Below are 27,015 nucleotides of genomic sequence, written 5' to 3'. Positions count from 1 at the left end.
TGTTTTTTCTTTTTAATTTTCAAATTTTGAGTTGTGTTGTATAATCTTTCAGTTGGCAGTTATGAGGTTTATTAAAAGTAAAACGAGCAAAATATATTGCAATGAAAGAGATGAATAATCCACAAACAAATAGAACCATTGCCAAAGAAGGTGAACACTTTTACAATTCTTAAACCAAAATATATTGCACCGAAGGAGATGAATAATCAACAAACAAATGGGACCATTGCCAAAGAAGGCGAACACTTTTAAAATTCTTAAACCAAAAGTATCCCAATAAACCTCAAGTCAATTTAGAAGACTACTCAAAATATGCACAACATCCACATGAAACAGTTTGCATAGGATTCTTGGCATTTGAGAGAGTTGTTTCCAATTCTATCATCGATTTATGTGTTCCTAAAATTTTTCAAATTATTAAGTTCTCTTGGAGCAAATTTAGGTGATGCTCTAAATTAATAGCTATCAGCGTAAATTATAAAACTTATAACTTTTGTGTTAGAATTTTAGGAGACAATTTGAAATGTACTATTTAGTAAAGGACATGAAATATTACTCCCGAAACATTGAATAATTTCTCGACAATGTGACAAACTTGTCGTGTCTTTTATCATGTGGGAATGCATTTATTTTCCTTAATTCATATTAAGGTAAATCATAATGTTGTGAGCGTAAATAGCGTGTCACTAATTAATGAATCTATTATACCTGATTTTAATTGAGACTTGTTCAATTGAGTTAGTAGTATCTCCAAACTCAATCGAAAATTTAGAAGGATTAATGGCAAACTCGACCCATTGAACTCTTCGATAAAATTCAAGCTCAGGCTTTGACAAGACAATTTAGGCAAAGGCTATAATCAAATCCTATACATTTAAATTTTTTCTTAATTGATTATGATTGATCAACTTAATTAAAGTGGATCCAATATTCTATTTTGTTCACTTTCTTGAGAAATTGAATCCCCAACTAAATAACTTTTTACCTTCTTGGAAAAATGGATCCCGACTAAATAGGATATTTGATTCACTTCAATTAGTTTAATCAATCATAATTGATCAAGACTAATAATAATATGATCATTTCAATATGCAAAAATCAAGACTATTAATAATGTGACAATCCCAATAGGCAAAAATCAAGCTGCAGGTAGGGGTGGGACGTTAGTGTGGACAAATTATATCAATTACTTTAGAAATATAAAAATCAATGAGAAAATCAGATCTTTGACTTTGTTAGCTGTGGGACATCAGATCTTTGACACTTATCAAGACCTATGTGACGGAACGTCCAGTTAATGCAGTTGCTATGTCTCCACTTCTTGATCATGTATGTATTAATGAAGCACTAGTTTTAATGAAGCACTAGTTGCTGTACAAGGGTGATTATTAGGGGGCTAGGAATAGGAAAGATTGTGAAGAAAGCTGTGCCAGAAGATCCAGTTTTTGGTGGTTTCAGTTTGTGCTGCTGGTCTCAGTTTTTTGGTGGTCTCAGTTAGTGCTGCTGTAAGTTGTTGTACAAGGGTGATTCTTAGTTGTGCTGCTGGTCTCAGTTTTTGGTTTGAGCTTGTTCGGTTTTTGGTGCTGTTTTGATGCTCCAAGTTTCTGCAGTTTTTTTTAGTTTCACCAACTTGGAGCTTCTTCTTGTTGGTTTCTCCTCTTTGTTGATGTAATTCGGTTGTCTTTCATCAATGAAGTTTCTCTTTTGCCGATCAAAAAAAAAAAAGGGTGACGGTCATAATGATATAGGTGCTATGATTCCCCGTAGTGCATGTTTCTCAATGGATTGTCTTGTCATTTGTTTTATCCCCTCATTAATCATATTTTTGTTTATAGAAGTGCACTCACTGTTACCTAGCTGGAAATTGAAGCAATGCTTTCTTAGTGTTGTGACAATTATTATCGTTTTCTTAAGTTTTTTACAGAATATGAGGATTCATAAGTACGTTGTTGTATTATCCTTTCGGTGTTGTTTTCCTTTATTGTTGATGAAATTTTCACAGGCATGCAAGTACTTTTGATTTTGAGTGTTTTAGCTCCGCTTGTAGAAGAGATGTTTACTTGAGTGGAAATTAATTCTAAAAAGCAGTGGCCTGTGCCTTTTGCAGTAGTAAAAAATTTGATTTGTTATTAATTATTTGGGCTTATATATATTGGGTAATTAAGTTGGAATATATTTAAAATCGGTGAGTGGGGAAATAATTGAAAATAATATATTCATGAGCAAGAGAATTGTTAATTTTTAGAAAATGAGGTGGGCGCTTTTTAATTCTATTGTTTTCAGTGAAGAAAAACCTGGGAATTACGAAAGTAATTTGAATAAGGTTTCCAATGGTTGTGAAATTCAGGAGTCAATAGAGTTGCATTGGGTGTTGTTTCACTAATAAGAAGTTCAGGTGAAGTTAAAGATTTTGAAGTCATTTGAGAATTATGCTAACATGAATTCCCAAGTTTCGTGTCGATGAAAAAGTAAGTTTTGAACATTTACAGAATTATGGTGACTCAACTAAGCAAAGCTCATCATCAAAGTTTACTCTCAATTATTATGTGGTGGTGACTTGGAACTCTACTCAACACAAGCAGCCTTTGTCCCAATTACTTGGGTTGGTCTCAATATCTGTACCCTAAAAGCCATGTCAGTTACAAAGTTTAATGCAATTGTACATATTCTCACTGCTTCATCCATATTCTTGGCCTTCTCTATTTCTTTTAGCACCCTCACCATGAATTTGATTACTCTTCTCACATCACATGCATGTCAGTTGGTGTGATGGTGATACCATCTCCAACAACTTTCCTGCATTTTATTTTCTATTGGTGCCACTTCTTATTTCCATTTAGGGCATTCATATTTTGTTTTGTCTTTTCATGCAACACCACTCGTCATTTTCAACATTCTCATTTTAGCGACTCTACAGATGGTGGGATGGTCAACAAAGACTATGTGGTCTTATTTTGATTTGACCTCTTTTTATCACAGATTTGTAACTATCAACTTTTTACTGTTTTAAGTTTTGGCCCAAGCGTACGGGATATTGATATGGACTAGAGTCACAGGCTGTTTGATTAGGATATATTTGGGCAGCAGAACACTCACTTCTAATTTTGGCTTATGGCTCATTGCTTCTTATGGTCGAATGCCTCTTTTATTCAACAAGGCAATGGTTTGCAAAACGTGTTAAATTATTATTGATTGTCATTTGCAGAGACTGGTGAGCCTGTGCTCACAATCAAGGGCCCTCAGGGAAGAATAAATAGAGCTGTCTGGGGACCCCTGAACAAAACTATCCTAAGTGCTGGTGAAGATGCTGTAATTCGTATCTGGAATTCTGAGGTGAGCATTCTACATGTCCTGTGTTTTCCTTCGTGGACATAAATTATGGAAACAGAACATTTTGAACATTGCAAATTTTCTGTACGCAGTTTTTTTCTTAGTTCTTTGTTTTTCCTGTTGTTTCGAAGCAGTACTTTAGATTTAGTTTTGGCATTTGGCAATTTTTTTCCCCAACTATGTTTTTATTCATTAATGTTTATTTGTGAATTGGGCTGAAGTTGAAGTTGTGCGTTGTTTTCCGAACTGGCAGACAGGAAAATTGCTTAAAGTGTCCGACAAGGAAACTGGTCACAAAAAGACAATTACATCACTCACAAAATCTGCAGATAGCTCACATCTTCTCACTGGTTCCCTAGATAAATCTGCTAAGGTATACTAACTTGTAACTCTTTAAAGTTTTTAATACTTAATCTACCTTCCATTGTTTTGAACCTTTTCTTATTGGTTTTTCTCCGTGACTTTGTTAGCTTTGGGACGTCAGATCGTTGACACTTATCAAGACCTATGTGACGGAACGTCCAGTTAATGTAGTTGCTATGTCTCCACTTCTTGATCATGTACGTGTTAATGAAGCACTAGTCTTAAGGGTGACGGTCATAATTGTTAAGCATAATGCTCAGGAGGAGGCTCAAGCTGACTCTGCAACAGCTGCACCAGCAGCACTAAAGCTCTGCAACAGCTTATAGTTGATACAAGATAGCAGCTGTATAAGTTTGTAGTACAGCTCAGTTAGAGGTTGCAGGTTGTTAGTTTAATAGTTAGTTTGTTAGAACTAGAGTTAGATTGCAGTTATGGTTAGGTTAGGAGGTTAGAAGTTGTAGTTAACAAATAGTTGTTTCTCTATAAATACAAGTTCTGTAATTCTATCTTGTATTGAATAAAAAGAGTCAAATTCTCTTTATGGTATCAGAGCCACTTAAGCTCTTGCGAGCAGAAATCCTTTGAGATATTTTGGCGATATTGCTATGGCTTCTTCAAACCCTACACCTTCAAGTTCTTCTTTACCTGCAAATCTTACACTCTTAATTTCAAACCTGAATGCTTTTGTGCCTACGAAACTTGATTCAACCAATTATATTGTCTGGAAGAGTCAGATTCATAACATCTTGAAAGCTACAAAGCTTCTTGGATTTGTTGATGGTACTATCATATGTCCATCTTCTATTGTGATTGATTCAAACAATCAAGAAGTTCTGAATCCAGATTACACACAGTGGATCACTATTGATTCACATCTGTTGAGTTGCATCACAGCTACATTGTCTTCGTCTCTCTACACGTCTGTTATTCATTGTCAGACTAGCAATGAAGTCTGGTCTGTTCTTGCCAAAAGGTTTACATCTCTTTCGAGATCTCATATTCATCAGTTGAAAAATAAACTCAGTCATATTGTTAAAAAAGGTTCAACAATGGAAGACTACTTGAATCAATTCAAGTCCATTTCAGGTCAGCTTGCTCTAGCTTCAGCACCAGTTGACGATGAGGATCTGGTGCTCTTAGTTCTTAATGGTTTGCCAGATGAATACAATGCTTTCAAGACCACAATTAGAGCTCGATCTGATCCTATTTCCATGGAAGATTTGTCTTCCTTACTGTGTTCAGAGTCTATTCATATTGAGTCTTCCCTGAAACAGACTCATACAGCTGAAATTCCATTTGCCTATTCTGTAACAAGAGGAAACTATAAAGGAGGTAACAGAGGAGGTCATCGAGTTTCTTTTCGAGGCCGAGGTTCCTCTCCTAGAGGTTCAGAATTTTTCAGAAGTTCAGAAGGTTCCAGAGGTTCAGAGAGTAGTAGTCGATTCCGAGGCAGTTCACAGCATGGTAGTCCTCTCAGAGGTAGTGGTCAATATCACAGAGGTAGGCCCAACTTTAATCCTAATAATGCTGTGGTTTGTCAGATCTGTGGAAAGCTAAACCATACTGCACTAGACTGCTGGTACAGAATGGATTCATCTTTTCAGAATAGTTCACAGAATAGTCCACATCAATCCTCCTTTATTCAAACCAGTCCCACAGCCTATATTGCTTCTGCCTCACCTTCATCTGTAGCATCCACACCTTCATCCTCTTCAAACTGGTTTCTTGACTCTGGTGCAACCAGTCATATGACTAATGATCTTGCTAATTTCTCATCTTATCATCCCTATTCTGGACAAGATCAAGTTGCTGTCGGTGATGGCTCCACTCTACCTATCACTCACACTGGTAAGGGTCTTCTTCCCACACCTACATTTCCTTTTCAACTTCACAATCTCCTTTATGTTCCTTCTATCTCCTCCAACTTACTTTCCATTCATCAACTAACTAAGGACAACAATTGTACTGTTACTTTTGATTCTCATTCTTTTCTGATTCAGGACAAGGCTACTCAGAAAGTGCTGCATAGAGGATCTTATGCTCATGGCCTCTATCCCCTTTCTTCATCATCTTCTGCATCTTCTTCTTCACCAGCCTGCTTCTCCTGTACAAAGCAATCTGCTGCATCTAACTGTCCAAAGCAGTCTGCTGTATCCAACTGGCATTTCCGGCTGGGTCATCCTTCTTCTCAAAAATTTCAGCATGTTTTAGCACACAATAGATTCATGCATTCATCTCCTGTACATAATTCCAATAATAACTCTGCTCTGTGTGAATCCTGCTGTGTGGCAAAAAGTCATAGATTACCTTTTTTCTTGTCTAATTCTACTGTTAACAAGCCTTTAGCTCTTATTCACACAGATGTTTGGGGTCCCTTTTTAGCCTCTTATTCTGGTTATAAATACTATGTTCTCTTCATTGATGATTGTAGTAAGTTCACTTGGATTTTTCCTCTTCATTATAAAAGTGAAGTTTTTTCAAAATTTCTGGAATTTAAGGCCTTTGTTGAAACTCAATTTACTACTCATCTTCAAATTTTAAGAAGTGATAATGGGGGAGAATACCTTAGTCTTCCTTTTCAAAACTTTCTTAAACAAAAAGGTATTGTTCATCAATTAACATGTCCTCATACACCTGCTCAAAATGGTGTTGCAGAAAGAAAACACAGACATTTAATTGAAACCACTATCACTCTTATGCATCATTCTTCCATGCCATTGATTTACTGGTTTGATGCTCTTGCTACTGCAGTCTTCTTGATCAATAGATTACCTACTCTTAAGTTGCAAAATCATACACCATTTGAAGTTCTTTTTCATCACAAACCAGATTATCAGTTCTTAAGAGTTTTTGTTGTAGATGTTATCCTTGGTTAAAGCCTTATTCTTCTCATAAGCTCCAACCAAAATCTATTCCCTGCATCTTTCTTGGCTATCAACCATGTACTAAGGGCTATAGATGTCTTGACCCTCTTACTCAGAAGATCTATGTGTCTAGACATGTTGTGTTTGATGAATCTCTTTTTCCTTTTAAACAATCTTCCTCTAGCTGTCCTTCATCTATCTCCTCCTCTGTTCCTACTCTTCCTTCTTTAATTAATTTTTTCTGGACATCACTTCCTCCTAAATCTGCAGTCGTATCTCCTCTGGCTGCAGAGGCTTCTTCTATATCTGCAACAGCCGCACCTACTCTGTCTGCAGCAACTCTTCCTCCTTCTGCGGCTGTTCCTTCTTTGTCTACACCAGCTTCTCCTTCAGCTTCTCCTTCATCAGTAGCCCCTTCATCACTTCTGTCTGCTCCTCCTTCTTCTCAATTGCCTATTTCATCTCTCTACATTGATCTTCCTCCAATCTCTTCTTCTCATCCTCATCCTCATCCTATGATCACTAGGTCCAAGAGTAAGACTCATGTTGCTTCTTCTTCTTCCCTTTGTCTTCTTGCTTCTACAGCATCTGCAGATTCTACTGAGCCACAGAATTATCAACACAGCTGCTCAGTCTCCAGCTTGGCAAGCTGCTATGTTAGATGAATATCAAGCTCTTCAAAACCAAGGTACTTGGTCTTTAGTTCCTCTTCCTCCTGATAAACAAGCTATTGGCTGCAAGTGGGTATTTAGGCTCAAGAGAAACTCAGATGGTTCTATTGCAAGACACAAAGCTAGACTTGTTGCTAAAGGCTTTCTTCAAACTGAGGGTGTAGATTATCATGAAACATTTAGTCCTGTAGCTAAACAACCTACCATCAGAGTTCTCTTATGTCTAGCCCTTCATTTTCATTGGCCTATTAAGCAACTTGACATTTCAAATGCCTTTCTTCATGGCATTCTTGAAGAGGAAGTTTATATGCATCAACCTCAAGGTTTTATTGATGCTAAGCATCCATCCCTTGTTTGTAAATTGCACAAGGCCCTCTATGGCTTAAAACAAGCTCCTCGAGCTTGGTTCTCTACTTTCTCTTCTTTTCTTCTTTCTCATGATTTTGTTCCTAGTCATTGTGACTCCTCTTTGTTTGTCAAACACACCTCTACTTCCATTACTGTTCTACTTGTTTATGTAGATGATATCCTTCTTACTGGGAGTGATCCTCTCTATATCTCTACTCTTGTTCAACATATGCACTCAGTTTTTTCCATGAAAGAGTTGGGTTTACTCAACTATTTTCTTGGTATCTCTGTTACTTCTTCTCCTTCAGGTTACATTTTGTCTCAGCCAAAATATGCTTCTGCAATTCTTGCAAAGGCAGGAATGAATGATTGTAAACCATATTCTTCTCCCATGGCTACTAAGGGTGTTCTTCCTGAGATGGACTCCTCTTTTTCTCACCCTAGTCTTTATAGAAGCCTCGTGGGTGCTCTCCAATATCTTACTCTTACCAGACCTGATCTCAGCTTTACAGTTAATTATCTGTGTCAATTTTTACAAAACCCTTTGAATAGCCATTTTTCTGCTGTTAAACGGCTCCTCAGATATCTCAAGGGTACCTTAAGTCATGGCTTGCATTTCACCTCTGGCCCTCTTGTTCTCAATGCATTTTCAGACTCTGATTGGGCTGGCAGTGCTCTTGATAGACGGTCCACCACAGGTTACTGTGTGTTTCTTGGTCCCAATCTCATCTCTTGGTGTGCTAAAAAGCAACCAACAGTTTCCCGATCTTCATCTGAGGCAGAATATCGTGCTTTAGCTCAGGTATCTGCTGAGTTGAGTTGGCTTGGCATGCTTCTTGCTGAACTTCATGTCTCTGTGGCTGTTCCTACCTTATGGTGTGATAACTTGTCTGCAATTGCCTTGGCTCACAATCCAGTCTTCCATGCTAGAACTAAGCATATTGAAGTCGATTATCATTTTGTTCGTGAGAAAGTTGCTGCCAAGAAACTTGCTATTTGTCATATTGCGTCAACTGACCAAATTGCAGATATTCTCACAAAGCCTCTCTCAGTTTCCAGATTTCAATACCTTCAGGGCAAACTTCAGGTGTTTCCCACTTCTCTCAGTTTGCGGGGGACTGTTAAGCATAATGCTCAGGAGGAGGCTCAAGCTGACTCTGCAACAGCTGCACCAGCAGCACTAAAGCTCTGCAACAGCTTATAGTTGATACAAGATAGCAGCTGTATAAGTTTGTAGTACAGCTCAGCTAGAGGTTGCAGGTTGTTAGTTTAATAGTTAGTTTGTTAGAACTAGAGTTAGATTGCAGTTATGGTTAGGTTAGGAGGTTAGAAGTTGTAGTTAACAAATAGTTGTTTCTCTATAAATACAAGTTCTGTAATTCTATCTTGTATTGAATAAAAAGAGTCAAATTCTCTTTAATAATGATATAGGTGCTATGATTCACAGTAGTGCATGTTTCTCAATGGATTGTCTTGTCATTTGTTTTATCCCCTCATTAATCATATTTTTGTTTATAGGAGTGCACTCACTGTTACCTAGCTGGAAATTGAAGCAATGATTTCTTAATGTTGTAACAATTATTATCGTTTTCTTAAGTTTTTAACAGAATATGAGAATTCGTTAGTACATTGTTGTATATCATTGTTGCTTATAAATTATACTTGGAAGAATTCATGAAAAATATGTGGAATAGCCTCATTTTCTGTGCACGTATTCATATGCTCCTGTATGCATGTGTTAGCATACTGTTGCGGTAACTTTCTACATTATGTGTCAAACAAAATTGGTTACTGACTCGGTTTTATTTTCTTTGTAGCTTTTTGTTTTACACTCACAATTATTTTGTGTAAATTCATTTCTTTGTTGCTTCTAGGTGGTGCTTGGAGGTGGTCAGGATGCTTCAGCTGTCACAACTACTGACCATTGTGCTGGGAAGTTTGAAGCCAGATTCTTTGGCAAGGTAAAGTGTATTTTTCACATGTGATATGTAAATGATATGGGCTCAATAAATTCCTAAACTTCTTGAGGAAAAATTTTCTTCCTTGTGTTTAATTAGGTTCTTCAAGAAGAAATTGGAGGTGTCAAAGGGCACTTTGGACCAATAAATGCTTTGGCATTCCATCCAGATGGTAAGAGGTATTGGTTTTTTACATTACAGCTGCTGCATCTTATTTTTTTTAATTAAACTTGTTTGACTCATGATGACAACAGCCCTTCAGTTTTAAAGTTTGGTACAAATACTTTTAGAAAAATTGAGCAAACGAGAGAAATTTCAAAACATAGGCAAATTTTAGATAAATTTCTCTAGATCGAAATTTTTCTGGAAAAATATTGAGGTACTTGAACCACTATGCAAATATTGCATGTCTTTTATCGTATAAAATCTTAATACCAGATACCTTTAAAACAAAAAAAAATCCCATAAATTAAAAATGTAAGCAAAAATGTTGTAAAGTTACATAATTAATTTTAATTATATTTGGATTTAAATTGAGTGTCCTCCTTATACATTACATCAAAATAAAACACATAAATTAAAATAATTGAAGAAAAATATATGTTGAAAAATAAATGGGGTTGAACAAAAATCTTCTTCAAACTCGTGGTCTCTTTGAAACCACTTGAGTTTTAGGGGGGCTATTAGTAAATATAATAGTAAATATATTTTGTATATATATTATATAGTAACATATATTATTTCCATAATAGGGTAAATAAAAAAGCTAATTAAATAAAACTCTAATAATAGAAAAATTGAGAGAAAAATATATTTTTTTATTTTAATAATTAGATTTGAATTATTAAAAAAAATTCAAGTTCAAATTTAACGATATATATAAAAATGAAAAATGTTTTTGAGCTCTAAATTTTGAGTTCTAAAGTCAGCTCTAATGAGCTAGCAGTGGACCCCACCCAATGTGATGTGATGTGATGTGATGTGATGTGATGTTTTGGTTTTGGTTTTGGTTTTGGTTTTTTTTTTTTTCCCCTCCTTGTCCCCCTCCTTGCGATGTCATTAGTGTTCCATTAGAGCAACACAATTAGTGCTCTGAATCATTGCGGTATAAAAATAAGATAATTGTGAGTGAAAAAAATAAATTAAATAAAACTAACAATAGAAGAATTGAGAGAGAAATATTTCATTTATTTTTTTAGTCATTAGATTTGAAATATTTTAAATAGAAGTTTATCATATCTTTTTGAGTTCTATAAGACAAAATTAGGAATGAGTGTATTCGAGAATGGGTAAGAGTAACACAGCTAGAAGATATGTTGAGAGAGAATCGATTGAGATGGTCTAGTCATATTCAACGGAGACCAACTGAGGCAGTAGTGGAGAGATATAATGTTGTAACTGTAGATGAAAGTGTCAGGGGATGGGGTTGGCTTAGATTAACGTTGGTTAGCATTGTAAATAAAGATATGGATATACTTAATTTGACTAACGAAATAGTCTTTGATAGGGCCAAATCGAGAAGAAGGATTCATAGCCGACCCCATTTAATGGGACTAAAGGCTTGGCTTGGTTTTGTTTGGAATGGTCTAGTCACGACAAATTTAAACAATAAAAAAATTGACTCAAAATTAAAAAATAAAAATCTGAAAATTTACAAAATCTTTATAAGCCATAAATCTTTGTATAATTGCAAAAAGATCAGAATTATAAATAAATCAGTAATTTATGGCTTATAAATCTCAAAATCTTTATAAGCCATAAATCTTTATAAAGATTTATTTATAGATAGTTATATGAATACTCATAATTAGTTCATTTATTTATAGATAATTACAAAATAATTATCTAATTGTTTACCATTTGTTTTTAGACATTGATTAGTATAATTATTTTGTTCAATAACTTTTTTGATTTCGGGGTCAGTACCAGGTAACTTAAAAGGAGAGGCTGGGACTTCGGAGCCGTGAGGATCAATAATTATGGTAGATAAAGGAGGATGGCTAGAACTAATAGTAGTAGTAGGAGAAGTTTTCCATTTATGTTTTGTGATTGTTTTAACTTCTTTGTAATGGTCGTCTAAATATTCAAAGAAAGGAATTTCAATATTATGTTCAATCATAAATTTGAACCATTTTCGAGTGACTACGGATTGTTGATTAGAATTATATTTAAGTCGATAAGCATGACGCTTGATTTTATTAATTTTAGATTTAAATTCAATGTGTAATTTATCAAGATCGGGAGCAAAAAATTTACTAATAGTCATTAATTGAGGATTGTTTTGAGGTATAACTTCGAAATTAGTTTGAGTTGGAGAATCTTGAGATTCAGTGTCATCTTCAGGTAAATGTGTGTTGAATAAACAGGTTTACTAATTTGAGAAGTGGAGTTATCTACGCCTTTTATTTTACTATGGGAAGTTTGACCAATATGAATTTGACTATTTTTTCTAAACAAAGGTGTATTAAATATTTCATCTTCAGTTTCAGTATCAGTAGGTATACTAGAAGTACTATGACGAGAAAATTGAGATCGTTTAAATTTAATCCTAACAGATCCATCAATAAATTGTTGGATATCTTGAATATTTTGACAAGTAGATTAGCGTTGATTATGTTTATAATTTTTATTAACTGTAATCCATTGGTCAGGGAGAGCAATATTTTTCCATTCAATCATTTGAGGATTATTTATATTACTACCATTATTACTACTTTGGATTGATAAGGTTTTGTCTTTAGGACTTTTCTGTAAGGCTTGAACATTTAAATTGGTTTTAATAAATTTGTAATGAATACAATAAATTAAAGTAATATTATGAACTGGTTCTTTCATATGTGTAAATGAGTCATGTAATTGAATTTTTAGAGTTAAAGCATCTAGTATATGAGTGTAACGCCCTCAGAATAATACAAAATACCCAACATTTTAGACATGCATTGATACAAAAGAAATCAACATTTCTATTCATCAGAGTAATTCTTACAACTGTATTACATGTTAACAACAAAAGCAAATGCCCTAAGGGCTACAACTTTCCAAGTTAACACTTGGTTACAAAAAAAAGAGTACTAACTCAATACATATTAAGCCCTTGGCTTGAATTTACATGTAATACATCAAAATAAACCAAAAAAAAAGAGTCTTCAACTCTCATCATCATCCAAGCTATGTCTTTGGAGGTGACATACTACCTGTACCTGAAAATAATGTCCCATAAAGGGTGAGCCAACGCCCAGTAGAGATATGCTTAGCAATTGATAAATGTTTAATTTCCATAAACCAATTCATAATCCATTTCCATTTCATGACCATATGTTCATGTTTCATTTCAGTTTCCATTTCTTATCAATTTCACATTTTTCATCAACGGCTCAAAACTTGGCCAACCACTTATACGAGACAATGACTCATATTAAACATCTCCCATTTATACAACAGATAAACATACTAATTGTATCAACATCTCAACAGATAAGCATACAAGCTATATCCACATTTCAACAGATATGCATATTAGCTATATCAACACTTTCAATGACAAGCATATGAGCTATATCAACACATTATCTGACAAGCATATGAGCTGTATCAGCGGAGTCCATCTCCTATCTCCTCCCAAATAACATCCGGTTTAGAGGTCCATCCCCTATCTTCCCCTAAACCGTGGAGTACATCCCCTATCTCCTCTCACACACACAATGCATATATACACAAAGGTCATATACACAATCAATCAATACATATCGTTAATGTATTCTGTCAACCGTCATACTCTATGACATATCCAATTGATTAGTTTTAGTTTGCCTAATCATCATGCATTGTCTACAACAATCAAAACTACCCTCCACCAGTAGCCCAAGCAATTATTTCTAAACAGATAATAAAAGCTCCAACAGATAAAATATCAATGTTTTCAAAAGTGAGCGATTAACAAATCTAACTCCACTATTCAACCATATAATGACGCAATTCCATTATTTCCAACTCGATTCCATATAACCACAATTTCCTCAAATTAATCATACCAATTAATTTATACAACCAAGTAGGGTTTTCTACCCCATTTCTCAATATTAACCCAATGGTCTATATTTCAACAACCAACAACAATAACACCATTTTGAAACCCAAATACACATTATGAGCCCAAAATCACAAAACCCTCTTTAACACATTTTGAAACCCTAAGTTCCAAAATCTCCCAAATTCAACACTTTATCAAAACAACTAAAAATCTAGGTCAAAGACCATAAGAGTGAGTAGGAATCCCTACCTCAAAAGATGAGACCCAAAGAAGAAAATGGTGAAAACGAAGTTGCTTCAAACCACGAGTTCCTCGGATCAAAAGATAGCCCTCGACGATCAACAACCTTTTTGCAAAGACCAAAGGTGAGGAAAACACCCTAGCTAGATCAATATCTAGAGAGAAGGCAAGGTTTTAGAGAGAGAGGCTCTCAAATGGCTTTTTCGGAAAAGTAAGAGAGAGAAAGGATGAGAAAAAGTGATTTAAAACTGCCTCACAGCCAACTGATATACGATATTCCCGCTCGAGCGGAAAACACAACGCTCGAGCGTCAAGAACAAAAACTAGGTCCGCTCGAGCGCAATAAGACCCGCTCGAGCGCCAAGACATAAGAATAAAGCACATCCGCTCGAGCGCGAAAACCAATCCGCTCGAGCGTAGATTTTCCCCTCCCAGAACTTACACCCAAAGGTACTACCCGCTCGAGCGCCAAAGTACCCGCTCGAGCGTGAAAAACACACCTGCAGAAGTTTTGCAGGGACACGAAAAACTGGGAGTGTGCAATCTCCGCTCGAGCGCACGAAGACCCGCTCGAGCGGAACTCCTAAAATCTAGGCAACAAAGAATTGAAACCAAAGCCTAACCAACCTGTAACAACTCTGCCCAATACATCCTAAAACTCAATCAAGTGGAATTAAAGGATGACAATAAGGTGTACCACTACCAACATCACGGAACAGAGTCCGGAATACAACAGTACGCTCTGACTGTCCGTCAGTCTGAGGGTGATAAGCTGTACTAAAGGTCAACCTAGTGCCCAAGGCACTCTGCAAACTCTGCCACAACCTAGCAGTAAAACGAGGATCTCTATCTGAGACTATCATCACTAGGACCCCGTGCAATCTCACTATGTCCCGAATATACAAGTCGGCAAGATGATCTATCGAATCTTTCACACGCATAGGAATGAAATGCGCCGACTTAGTTAACCGGTCTACAACCACCCAAATGGCATCACTACCCCGCTGAGTCCTCGGAAGACCAACAACGAAGTCCATAGTGACATGCTCCCACTTCCACTCGGCAATAGGCAAGGGTTGCAACAAACCCGCTGGCCTCTGATGCTCGGCCTTCACTTGCTGGCAAGTAAGGCACTTCGATACGAAAACAGCCATATCTCTCTTCATACCCCGCCACCAAAACTGGCAACCCAAATCCCGATACATTTTAGTGCCTCCTGGATGTACCGCAAGACGTAAATGATGGAACTCTCGGAGTACTTCCTCTCGGCAAGACTTTGGCACAAATAAACGGTCTCGGTATCTCACACTCAGGTCGGGATACGCCGTCAAACCCTTCTCAACCTTCCCATTTGAGATCTTCTCTCGGAGGGATTCTACCTCAAGGTCACCTCTCTGTGCCTCTAACACTCGGGTCACAAGTGTAGGCTGCGCAATAACAGAAAACAAGGCCGCAGCCTCAGCTGATTCACCCAGAAGCAAGTCAAACTCGCTAAGTGCACCCAACATCTCCCATTCCCGGATGGTAATACAGGCTACGTCACTAATGGATTTCCTACTAAGGGCATCGGCCACAACATTGGCCTTTCCCGGGTGATAGTGCAACTCAAAATCGTAGTCCTCAATGAACTCCATCCATCTCCTCTGCCTCAAATTCAAGTCTCTCTGTGTAAACAGGTACTTCAAACTCTTGTGGTCCGAGAACACCTCGAACCTTTCGCCATAAAGGTAGTGCCTCCAAATCTTCAAGGCAAAGATCACTGCTGCTAACTCTAGGTCGTGTATAGGGTAAGTCTTCTCGTGTATTTTCAACTAACGTGAGCCGTAAGCTACCACTTTTCCCTCTTGCATCAACACACAACCCAAACCCTCTCGTGAGGCATCACAGTAAACCGCATAACCCAACCCTCTCTCCGGAATAATCAAAACCAGAGCGGTGGTCAATCTAACCTTCAACTCTTGGAACGACTTTTCACAAGTCTCACTCCATACAAACTTGATCCCTTTTCGCGTCAACCTAGTCACCGGCGAAGCTAGCCTGGAGAAATCTTTCACAAACCGACGGTAATACCTAGCTAATCCCAGAAAACTGCGGATCTCAAACACACTCTTAGGCTGTGCCCAATCTTGCACTGCCTCAACCTTGGATGCATCAACAGACACCCCTTCCCTGGATACCACATGGCCTAAGAATTTAACCTCTCCTAGCCAGAACTCACACTTCCCAAACTTGGCATACAGCCTATGGGCTCTAAGCAACTCAAGCACCACTCTCAAGTGTTCTTTGTGCTCCTCCTCAGAAGGCGAATAGATAAGAATGTCGTCTACAAAAACGACTACGAATCGATCCAAAAATTCCCGAAAGATCCGGTTCATCAAGTCCATAAAGACTGCCGATGCATTGGTGAACCCAAACGGCATCACCAGAAACTCATAATGGCCATACCGCGTACGGAATGTCGTCTTAGGAATATCCTCCTCCTTGACCCTCAACTGGTGGTAACCCGATCTCAAGTCTATCTTAGAGAAACAACGGGAACCCTTCAACTGGTCAAACAGATCATCTATACGGGGCATAGGGTACTTATTCTTGACCGTAGCCCGATTCAACTTCCGGTAGTCTGTACACAATCTCAAGGCACCATCTTTCTTTTTAGCAAAGAGGGCCGGTGCTCCCCACGGCGAAACACTAGGGCGAACAAAACCCTTATCTAACAATTCCTGGAGCTGAACTTTCAACTCAACCAACTCTGCTGGAGCAAAACGATAGGGTGCCATAGAAATCGGCGCCGTGCCGGGCACTAGATCAATAGAGAACTCAATCTCTCGGTGAGGTGGCAAACTAACGAGATCCTCGGGAAAGACATCCGAATACTCACAAACCACCATCGGCAAAACAATCTGGGTCTCGTCACACTCACCACTCATAAAGCTAGCAAGTAGACCACTAAGCTTATTCCGCCCTCACGGATCATACATCGGTGGCAACACACTACCAACCCGATCCCCCAAGAAATGGAAACACTCCCCGCTCAAGGTACAAACCGTGACCCTCTGGCGGTAGCAATCAATAACAGCTTGGTATGACGATAGCCAGTCCATACCCAAAATAACATCAAAGCCCTTCATGGGCATGACAACAAACGGAAAAGGAAGCCTATGGTCGGCGACCTCTATATCACAACCCCTAACACCTTGTTTCAAGATCAACTCACCACCAATAGGCGATACCACACATATAGGAGATGCTAACTGTGCTAACTCCAATTCCAAAACAGATGCAAATGCAGCAGATACAAAAGAATGAGATGCACCCGTATCAATCAATACACTAGCAACCGAGTTGCAAAACAGAAAGGTACCTCTCACTACTGATGGAGCCGATACTAGGTCCTACGCGGTAACAGCATACACGCGCCCTGTAGGCCCCTGATCTACCTGCTCACCTCTAGGAGCAAAAGACTGCTGCACTGACTGGGATGACGAAGCTCCCGGATTGGCCCTCGAGGCCTGCACAGACTGAGCTGGTTGATAACTCTGCGTCTGCCTAGAACCAGACGCTCCTGAAGTAGCACTCAAATGTGGGCAATACCTCTTCAGGTGCCCAGGCTAACCACACTGATAGCAAGACAAGGGCTGGCCCCTACCCTGACTCTGGCCCTGAGGTCTAGCTGAAGAAGAAGCAGCTCGCTGACCCCCTCCCTTCTGCGGGCAAATCGAAGACTTGTGACCCAGCTGGCCACACGCAAAACAAGTCAAGCCTCCCTGACTACCTCTCCCAGAGCCCGCACCCGGCACTGGAAAGGTCGATCTAGCCAAACCACCCTGAGACTGTTGAGGGTTAGAACCCCTCTGTCTCCTGCCGTCACCCTGACCATCTTGGCTCCTCTTGGAGCCTCTCTGCCCCTCGTCTTCTTCCTGCATCATAATCTCCATATGAACAGCAGCATCCACCAAACGCCTATACTCCCGGATAAACGACCCTCCAACCCTCAGCTTGAGTCCACGCCTCAACTTCCGCTCAAACTCAAAGCAACGGCGTTCCTCGGACGCCACCAGTTCAGGTGAAAACCTGGACAGACTAGTAAAAGTAGCCTCAAACTCGGCCACTGACAAACCCTGTTGTCTAAGCTGGCAAAACTGCTCTCTCAGCTTCTCCCTTGCAGCTGAAGATAAAAACTTTTCTTAGAAAGCAATCACAAAAGCCCCCCAAGCACCACCAACACTGCCCTTTTCGTACTTCCACCATTGACCCGCATCTCCCTTCAGTTGGAAGGATGCCAAGGTCACCTTTAAGGCCCCGTCTTCGATGCCAAGCATCTCGAACGTCTTCTCCATCTGTTCCAACCACTCGTTAGCCTTAAGTGGCTCCTTCGAATCCCCAACAAACTCGTCCGGATTAGACCGGAAGAATTCCCTCTTCAAGAAAGAAGGCCCTGCCTCAGTAACCTGATTCTCAGCTCTGAGAATACCCAAAGCTCCCGCTATTTCTCGGGCTAAGGCACCCATAGCCTGCTGACCCGCTGGCTCGGCCACGTTGGCCTGACCAACTCCCTCCTGCACTGCCGGAACGTCATCCGGTAAAGGTACTTCATGCCTACCATGCCTGCCACGCCTACCACGCCCTCGTCCTGACATCCTAATAAAGGTAACCAAGACTATTAGCACATTCACAAATGTGCCGAAGCTATAACACTCGCGTCCTAATGCATGGACAACTGTAATTCACTCCACGTAAGCACATAAACACATAAGCACTTACGAATTTCATTTCCGGATAATGATAGTCCCGAGGCGTTACTAGAGTTCCGGTTAGAAACAGCATTGATCAAGTGCCTTTCCAACAAGACTCACAGAAACCCAAGGATCCAATCAACATCCTAGAAACTAAATCCCATACCCACATAGTCACATAGCATGTTATCAGTTAAGCACATGGCATATGACACTACATCTAAGTCTCTATCAAGCGAGACAAACCCATTGTGATCCTAATCACTTCCCACGTACCCAAAGTATTCGAACCCGGTACGCTCTGATACCAAGTTGTAACGCCCTCAGAATAATACAAAATACCCAACATTTTAGACATGCATTGATACAAAAGAAATTAACCATTTCTATTCATCAGAGAAATTCTTACAACTGTATTACATGTTAACAACAAAAACAAATGCCCTAAGGGCTACAGCTTTCCAAGTTAACACTTGGTTACAAAAAAAAAGAGTACTAACTCAATACATATTAAGCCCTTGGCTTGAATTTACATGTAATACATCAAAATAAACAAAAAAAAAAAGAGTCTTCAACTCGCATCATCATCCAAGCTATGTCCTTAGAGGTGGCATACTACCTGTACCTGAAAATAATGTCCCATAAAGGGTGAGCCAACGCCCAGTAGAGATATGCTAAACACAGTATGAGCAATAACTAAGACATTAGCAATTGATAAATGTTTAATTTCCATAAACCAATTCATAATCCATTTCCATTTCATGACCATATGTTCATGTTTCATTTCAGTTTCCCTTTCTTATCAATTTCACATTTTTCATCAACGGCTCAAAACCTGGCCAACCACTTATATGAGACAATGACTCATATTAAACATCTCCCATTTATACAACAGATAAACATACTAATTGTATCAACATCTCAACAGATAAGCATACAAGTTATATTCACATTTCAACAGATATGCATATTAGCTATATCAACACTTTCAATGACAAGCATATGAGCTATATCAACACATTATCTGACAAACATATGAGCTGTATCAGTGGAGTCCATCCCCTATCTCCTCCCAAACAACATCCGGTTTAGAGGTCCATCCCCTATCTTCCCCTAAACCGTGGAGTACATCCCCTATCTCCTCTCACACACACAATGCATATATACACAAAGGTCATATTGTATACACGCCCGCGAGGGACCCCGCTACAGTTCGGACTCGATTTGTGTCACGGTTCTTAATCTTGAACCAAAGAGTCCAAATCTGGCAAATCGTTTTGAGAAACAGATTTTTTGAAAAGAAGTGCCAAACATGGACTGCTTTGCCAGATACAGAGTCGCCACCTAAATATTTTAAAATGGGGGAATTTAGGAAACCCTAACTCGGTGCCGAAGGCCACATGTCCGTCATCACCGGAGTTGTCTCGGCTCGGGAGCTTGGGTACGATCGGGGAAGGTCAGCTATGAGCACCCCCTTTCGCCCGGTCCGAAGACCGGCCTCTACTAACCATGATATCCGATTTTCAAAACGTTATGTGTTCTTAAACCAATTATTAGCCTAGCGTTTACTATGTTATGCGCGCAACAAACAAGTATAGACTAGATTGCCTATTTTGGAAATAAGCATTGCATATCCGTTTGTTTTGGAAAAATGTTTTGGAATTTGCTACTCGCAAGTAGGCTAAAATACGGATTTCAACGAGTTTTTCCAACTCAAACAATCCAACCTTCACCCACAGGCATTCAAACAGTTTATCTCATATAAGCATCTAGCCGCATGGCAAACATACTGTCATGGTAACATTCACACGCATGCGGTATGCTAAAGCATAAATACTTACAATGTACTCCGTGCCAAAATAATAAACTAGTTAGCAAACATGCGTGATCCTAGTTCTTTTTCAAATGTCTAATGCAACACATACAGGATGCAGTTAGAATAGGCTCGACTAATCTAAACATGGCATGTGAAATGCAATCAATTAATGCACGTATTCAATTCGGAATTGAAATACAAATGCAGTTAGAATGATGTACCGAGCCAGGTGCATGTAAAACAAATGGATGAATGCACGCATGCATAGCATAAGGTATGCTAAATTAAACATGTCCTAATACTAACCATCATAAGCTGCTAAAATAAAAGGGAAGAAAGACGTGGGGTTGGAAGACATACACACACTCACGCACACTTATTACACAATTTCCCTCACTCGGAGGGTCCGAATAAATATTACAGTACGAATAATAAATAAATAAATTATTACAAAATTTCTAATTAATTATCAGAATAAATGCAAGAAAAGAAGTGGCCACGGCCCTGCCTCGGGATGCGCGAATGATGCATGCTCGAACCCGTCTCGCCTGGAAACCCATACCATAACACTGTCACCTCTGTTTATACTGCCCCGTCTCTCTGAAAATTGCCAAAACTCCAGGATAGGTTCCTTGCATGCTGCAGAGCACCACCGGCTAGGGGAAATTCCCACCGGCAGTTCACAACTCCCATCGGCTGTTTATTGGGTCACCGGCATTTCAAAAAGTGCCGGTCGGCACTAAATTCTGCCGGTCGGCAGAAGCTCCCTGCAGAAGACAGTTTTGACAGCAACAGAGAATAGACAGCATATGGCATAGAATTTCAGGCACATGTATGCATGGACACACTCCCTATCATGTAATGGACTCAAGGGAACATGGCCCTCGACCCTCGGGCCGCCAATCACGCATTTCGATGCATGATGGCCAAAGAGTCAAGTATGCATTTCAATGTCAAATGCAATGCACACAAAACATACAAGGGCCCCAACCTCAATCATGGTTGGTCAAGAGGCGAGGCAATGCACAACAATGCACATGCGACCTAAGCATGCAAGCAAACATACAAACATGCAATATAACTACATGGCACACACAATGCTAACAACATGACATGCACAACGTATTGAAACATGGCATACACAATGCAAGATGGACTTACACCAATGTGAGTGGACCTCAGCCACACTCACATAGGAGGCCATAAGATGAAAACAAGACAACTCGAAATGCGTGCACGCGTGCACGCAAACCGAGGACCGACCCTCAGGCACCAAAATGCCACTCTAATGAGACATGGCAAAGACATGGAATATGATATGCAAACATGCAAAAATCAGTAGCAAAATGAGGGGAAAAACAGCCCCGAAACGAGGCGAAATGACACCCGATGCATGGAATTTCTCCCGAAATGCAAAACTAGGTACATGAAATGGCTTACAACTATACAAAGCATGCATAATTGGTACATGGAATGAAAATACAGAAGTAAGGCACCCCAAAAATAAGCATTTTACCAGTACAAATCATGGCCAAACAGCAAGCAAAGATAGGGCAAAACTAGTATGCAAAAATGGCCCTGAATATGAGGTTATGAAGCAACTCACAGCTGCTGACCCCAAACAGGTTAGGGCCCTTCAACAACATTGAAGAGGGGCCCAAAATAAGCCACTTTACAGAACTGTAAAAACCCCAAAAACAAACATAGGTATGGCTAAGCTCTTATGCAAGAATTGGACCGAAAAATGGACAAAGAAGCAAGTGGTAGATGCAAAGCCCAAACAGAAAAAGAGTCTTCTATAACACTGAAGAGGGGCCAAAAATATGCACATTTACAGTTTATGGAAGCCCCGAAATCAGTATATAAACATGCTAGAAATGCAATGCAAAATGAGGCTCAAAAGTGGCTATAACATGAGGTATACAAAGCATTCACCAAACAAGCAAAGACCCTTAATAAAACATGTTAAGAAGGTCAAAATAAGGCCACTTTTAGTTCTGATCATGGTCCAAAAATAGAAAAATGATAGGCTAGTGAAGCATGCAAGAATATTGACATACAAAGAGATATTGAAACAAGTGTGAGATAGGGTTCTCAAAGAGGGTTGAGCCCTTCAACAAACATGTAGAATAGCTCAAAATAGACCTAGTTTCAGTTAAGGTCGGAGCCCAAAACAATAAGAAACTATGGCTTAGATATGAAGCAAGAAAAGACTAGAAAAGGGAAGAGGAGGACTCACCCTTGAAGACCAGCAAACCAGCACCTCTTGGACCAAGTTTAGGTGCTCCTAAGCTCTGAAGAACAGCCTCTAGCTGCTGGAATGGAGGATGGAAGCCTTGTGCTATGGGTTGTAGTGCAAATGGAGCAAGGATTCTTGGGTTTGGGAGGCTTGGATAGATATATGGAGGATTGTATCTATTGTTCCAGCTGGTTTTTCTTCTTCTAACCTAGTATAAGGAAGAGGAGAGCTTCCTTTATAGGCAAAACAAAGTGTAAAGCTTCTTGAGGAAGCTAAACAAGGGTGCATATCCTCCATACACGTGTATGGAGGATCCAGTCTGTGCCCACCAGCAGGCACAGCTGGCATACACTCAATCTGCAGAATGCTCCGGAAGGTCGTCGGCCAGCAAAAATGGCCGGTCAGCACAATAAAGTGCCGGTCGGCACAATAAATTGCCGGCCGGATAAATAGATTGCCGATAGGTGCTTCCAAGGTCAAAAAATGGCCGGTGGGTGTCCAAATTGAAGCCCCGGAAGTTAGCTTTCCAATGGCGCAAACCTTGCATTAAAATTCCTCCTGTGGAAAAAGTTATGCCCATTTTGGTGAAGCCGCGCAGATTCGATCCAACCGGGATGATACCCAACTTCAACCAATCATATCTCCCCCACCTGGACTTGGCTTTAAGAGATTCTTGAGTGCAAAATGAAGCCCCGGAAGTAATATTTCCGACGGTGGTGTCCCCATAGCTAAACTCCAAGTGTACAGATAGATAAGCCCGATTCAGCGAGGGCTGCTCGACTCGCTTTTACCCGGATTCATGCCGAACTTTTCCCAAACTAGTTTTCTCCTCTCCTTTCCTCTCTTCTTCAACTCCAAACCCCTAAACAAAGTGTTTTGAAAGATTTTTCAAAGATTTCATCTCTCTTTCATTCATTTCCACTTCGTCCTTGCTCGGTTTATCGAAAAGCGCATCTTTTGACAAAATGTGAGCCTCGGAACATCGTAGAAACTTTATTTCAAAAATGTTTTGAAAGAGAAGGTTTTAAGGTCTAAAAACCATTCAAAATAGCTTTGGTCCAAAATGGGGTGTGAAGTTGGGATTTGGCCCTCTCATTGCCGAAGAAATTGAACCTTTACCCTGCACACCTTTCATCATCGAGCAAACCATCAATAGCGCCCAAGTCTTAAGGGCGGTCAAAAATGGGGTGTCTACACATATACACAATCAATCAATACATATCGTTAATGTATTCTGTCAACCGTCATACTCTATGACATATCCAATTGATTAGTTTTAGTTTGCCTAATCATCATGCATTGTCTACAACAATCAAAATTACCCTCCACCGGTAGCCCAAGCAATTATTTCTAAACAGATAATAAAAGCTCCAACAGATAAAATATCAATGTTTTCAAAAGTGAGCGATTAACAAATCTAACTCCACTATTCAACCATATAATGACGCAATTCCATTATTTCCAACTCGATTCCATATAACCACAATTTCCTCAAATTAATCATACCAATTAATTTATACAACCAAGTAGGGTTTTCTACCCCATTTCTCAATATTGACCCAATGGTCTATATTTCAACAACCAACAACAATAACACCATTTTAAAACCCAAATACACATTATGAGCCCAAAATCACAAAACTCTCTTTAACACATTTTGAAGCCCTAAGTTCCAAATTCTCCCAAATTTAACACTTTATCAAAACAACTAAAAATCTAGGTCAAAGACCATAAGAGTGAGTAGGAATCCCTACCTCAAAAGATGAGACCCAAAGAAGAAGATGGTGAAAACGAAGTTGCTTCAAACCACGAGTTCCTCGGATCAAAAGATAGCCCTCGACGATCAACAACCTTTTTGCAAAGACCAAAGGTGAGGAAAACACCCTAGCTAGATCAATATCTAGAGAGAAGGCAAGGTTTTAGAGAGAGAGGCTCTCAAATGGCTTTTTCGGAAAAGTAAGAGAGAGAAAGGATGAGAAAAAGTGATTTAAAACTGCCTCACAGCCAACTGATATACGACATTCCCGCTCGAGCAGAAAACACAACGCTCGAGCGTCAAGAACAAAAACTAGGTCCGCTCGAGCGCAATAAGACCCGCTCGAGCGCCAAGACATAAGAATAAAGCACATCCGCTCGAGCTCGAAAACCAGTCCGCTCGAGCATAGATTTTCCCCTCCCAGAACTTACACCCAAAGGTACTACCCGCTCGAGCGCCAAATTACCCGCTCGAGCGTGAAAAACACACCTGCAGAAGTTTTGCAGGGACACGAAAAACTGGGAGTGTGCAATCTCCGCTCGAGCGGAACTCCTAAAATCTGGGCAACAAAGAATTGAAACCAAAGCCTAACCAACCGGTAACAACTCTGCCCAATACATCCTAAAACTCAATCAAGTGGAATTAAAGGATGACAACAAGGTGTACCACTACCAACATCACGGAACAGAGTCCGGAATACAACAGAACAGTAAAGGGACAACCGGGATCGCTATAATGAGGGTCTCTAAGACTAAGAGTGAAATTAGGAAAACAATTAAAATGGACGGGTCATCTTTGAAAACCAGTTTCCATCATACCCATTAAGCTATCATTATAATCAAAAAAACGAGCATCTTTTAAACATAGTAAAACAGAATTATTTTTACCTTGTTGTGTTAGTGGTTTGATTTCAACTTGAATTAACCCTAAATGAATAAAATTATGATCAGTTTTCAAATGTCGTTTAAAAATATTAGCATCAAATAATTGACATGTTTCTTTAAGTTTTTCTAAAGCATAGACTTGATCTAAACTTTTAACATGAATATTAACATTAAATGTATTTTGTATAAAAGTAGTTTTATAAATTTCTTTAATTGGTAAACGTAGTATATTCCAACTTAAATCAATTTTATCATTTTGTATTTCTACATCTTCTTCATTGATTACTAAACCTTGATTAGGTATAGAGGGCAAAGTTGTTGACCTAAAACTAACCGATGACTATTTTTTCTAAACAAAGGTGTATTAAATATTTCGTCTTCAGTTTCAGTATCAGTAGGTATACTAGAAATATTATGACGAGAAGATTGAGATCGATTAAATTTAATCCTAACAGATCCATCAATAAACTGTTGGATATCTTGAATATCTTGACAAGTAGATTGGCGTTGATTATGTTTGTAATTTTCATTAACTGTAATCCATTGGTTGGGGAGAGTAATATTTTTTCATTCAATCAATTGAGGATTATTTATATTACTATCATTATTACTACTTTGGATTAATAAGGTTTTGTCTTTATGACTTTTATGTAAGGCTTGAACATTTAAATTGGTTTTAATATATTTGTCATGAACACGATAAATTAGAACAATATTATGAACCTTTTCTTTCATATGTGTAAATGAGCCATGTAATTGAATATTCAGAGTTAAAGCATCTAGTATATGAGGGTCTTTAGGACTAAGAGTGAAATCAGGAAAACAATTAAAATGGACGGGTTCTTTGTGAAGACCAGTTTCCATCATACCCATTAAGCTATCATTATAATAAAAAAAACGAGCATCTCTCAAGCAAAGTAAAACAGAATTATTTTTACCTTGTTGTGTTAGTGGTTTGATTTCAACTTGAATTAACCCTAAATGAATAAAATTATGATCAGTTTTCAAATGTCGTTTAAAAGTATTAGCATCAAATAATTGGCATGTTTCTCTAAGTTTTTCTAAAGCATAGACTTGTTCTAAACTTTTAACATGAATATTAACATTAAATGTATTTTGTATAAAAGTAGTTTTATAAATTTCTTTAATTGGTAAACGTAGTATATTCCAACTTAAATCAATTTTATCATTTTGTATTTCTACATCTTCTTCATTGATTACTAAACCTTGATTAGGTATAGAGGGCAAAGTTGTTGACCTAGAACTAACTGATGATTATTTTTTCTAGACAAAGGTGTATTAAATATTTCGTCTTCAGTTTCAGTATCAGTAGGTATACTAGAAGTATTATGACGAGAAGATTGAGATCGATTAAATTTAATCCTAACAGATCCATCAATAAATTGTTAGATATCTTGAATATCTTGACAAGTAGATTGGCGTTGATTATGTTTGTAATTTTCATTAACTGTAATCCATTGGTCGGGCATAGTAATATTTTTCTATTCAATCATTTGAGGAATATTTATATTAGTATCATTATTACTACTTTGGATTAATAAGATATTGTCTTTAGGACTTTTATGTAAGGCTTGAACATTTAAATTAGTTTCAATACATTTATAATCAACACGATAAATTAAAGCAATATTATGAACATTTTCTTTCATATGTGTAAATGAGCCATGTAATTGAATATTTAGAGTTAAAGAATCTTGTATATGAGGGTCTCTAAGACTAAGAGTGAAATTAGGAAAACAATTAAAATGGACGGGTCCTTTTT

General features: G+C 38.5%; 1 protein-coding gene across 1 annotated transcript in view; it reads left to right on the top strand.

The window, feature by feature from the left end:
• The window catches only part of LOC114292562 (eukaryotic translation initiation factor 3 subunit I-like), a 95,617-nt gene that overhangs the window by 5,937 nt on the left and 62,665 nt on the right, over positions 1-27,015 (top strand). Inside the window, exons 2-4 of the mRNA XM_082900199.1 lie at positions 3,584-3,703; positions 3,801-3,890; positions 9,451-9,537. Coding sequence (XP_082756325.1) covers positions 3,870-3,890; positions 9,451-9,537 — 108 coding nt within the window. The 5' untranslated portion in view covers positions 3,584-3,703; positions 3,801-3,869. The remainder of the gene's footprint in view (positions 1-3,583; positions 3,704-3,800; positions 3,891-9,450; positions 9,538-27,015) is intronic.

The sequence above is a fragment of the Camellia sinensis genome, chromosome 12 (assembly GCF_055761805.1).
Source record: "Camellia sinensis isolate YWXY chromosome 12, ASM5576180v1, whole genome shotgun sequence".
Taxonomy (NCBI): Eukaryota; Viridiplantae; Streptophyta; class Magnoliopsida; order Ericales; family Theaceae; genus Camellia; species Camellia sinensis.
This window is presented reverse-complemented; position numbering and strand designations above follow the sequence as displayed.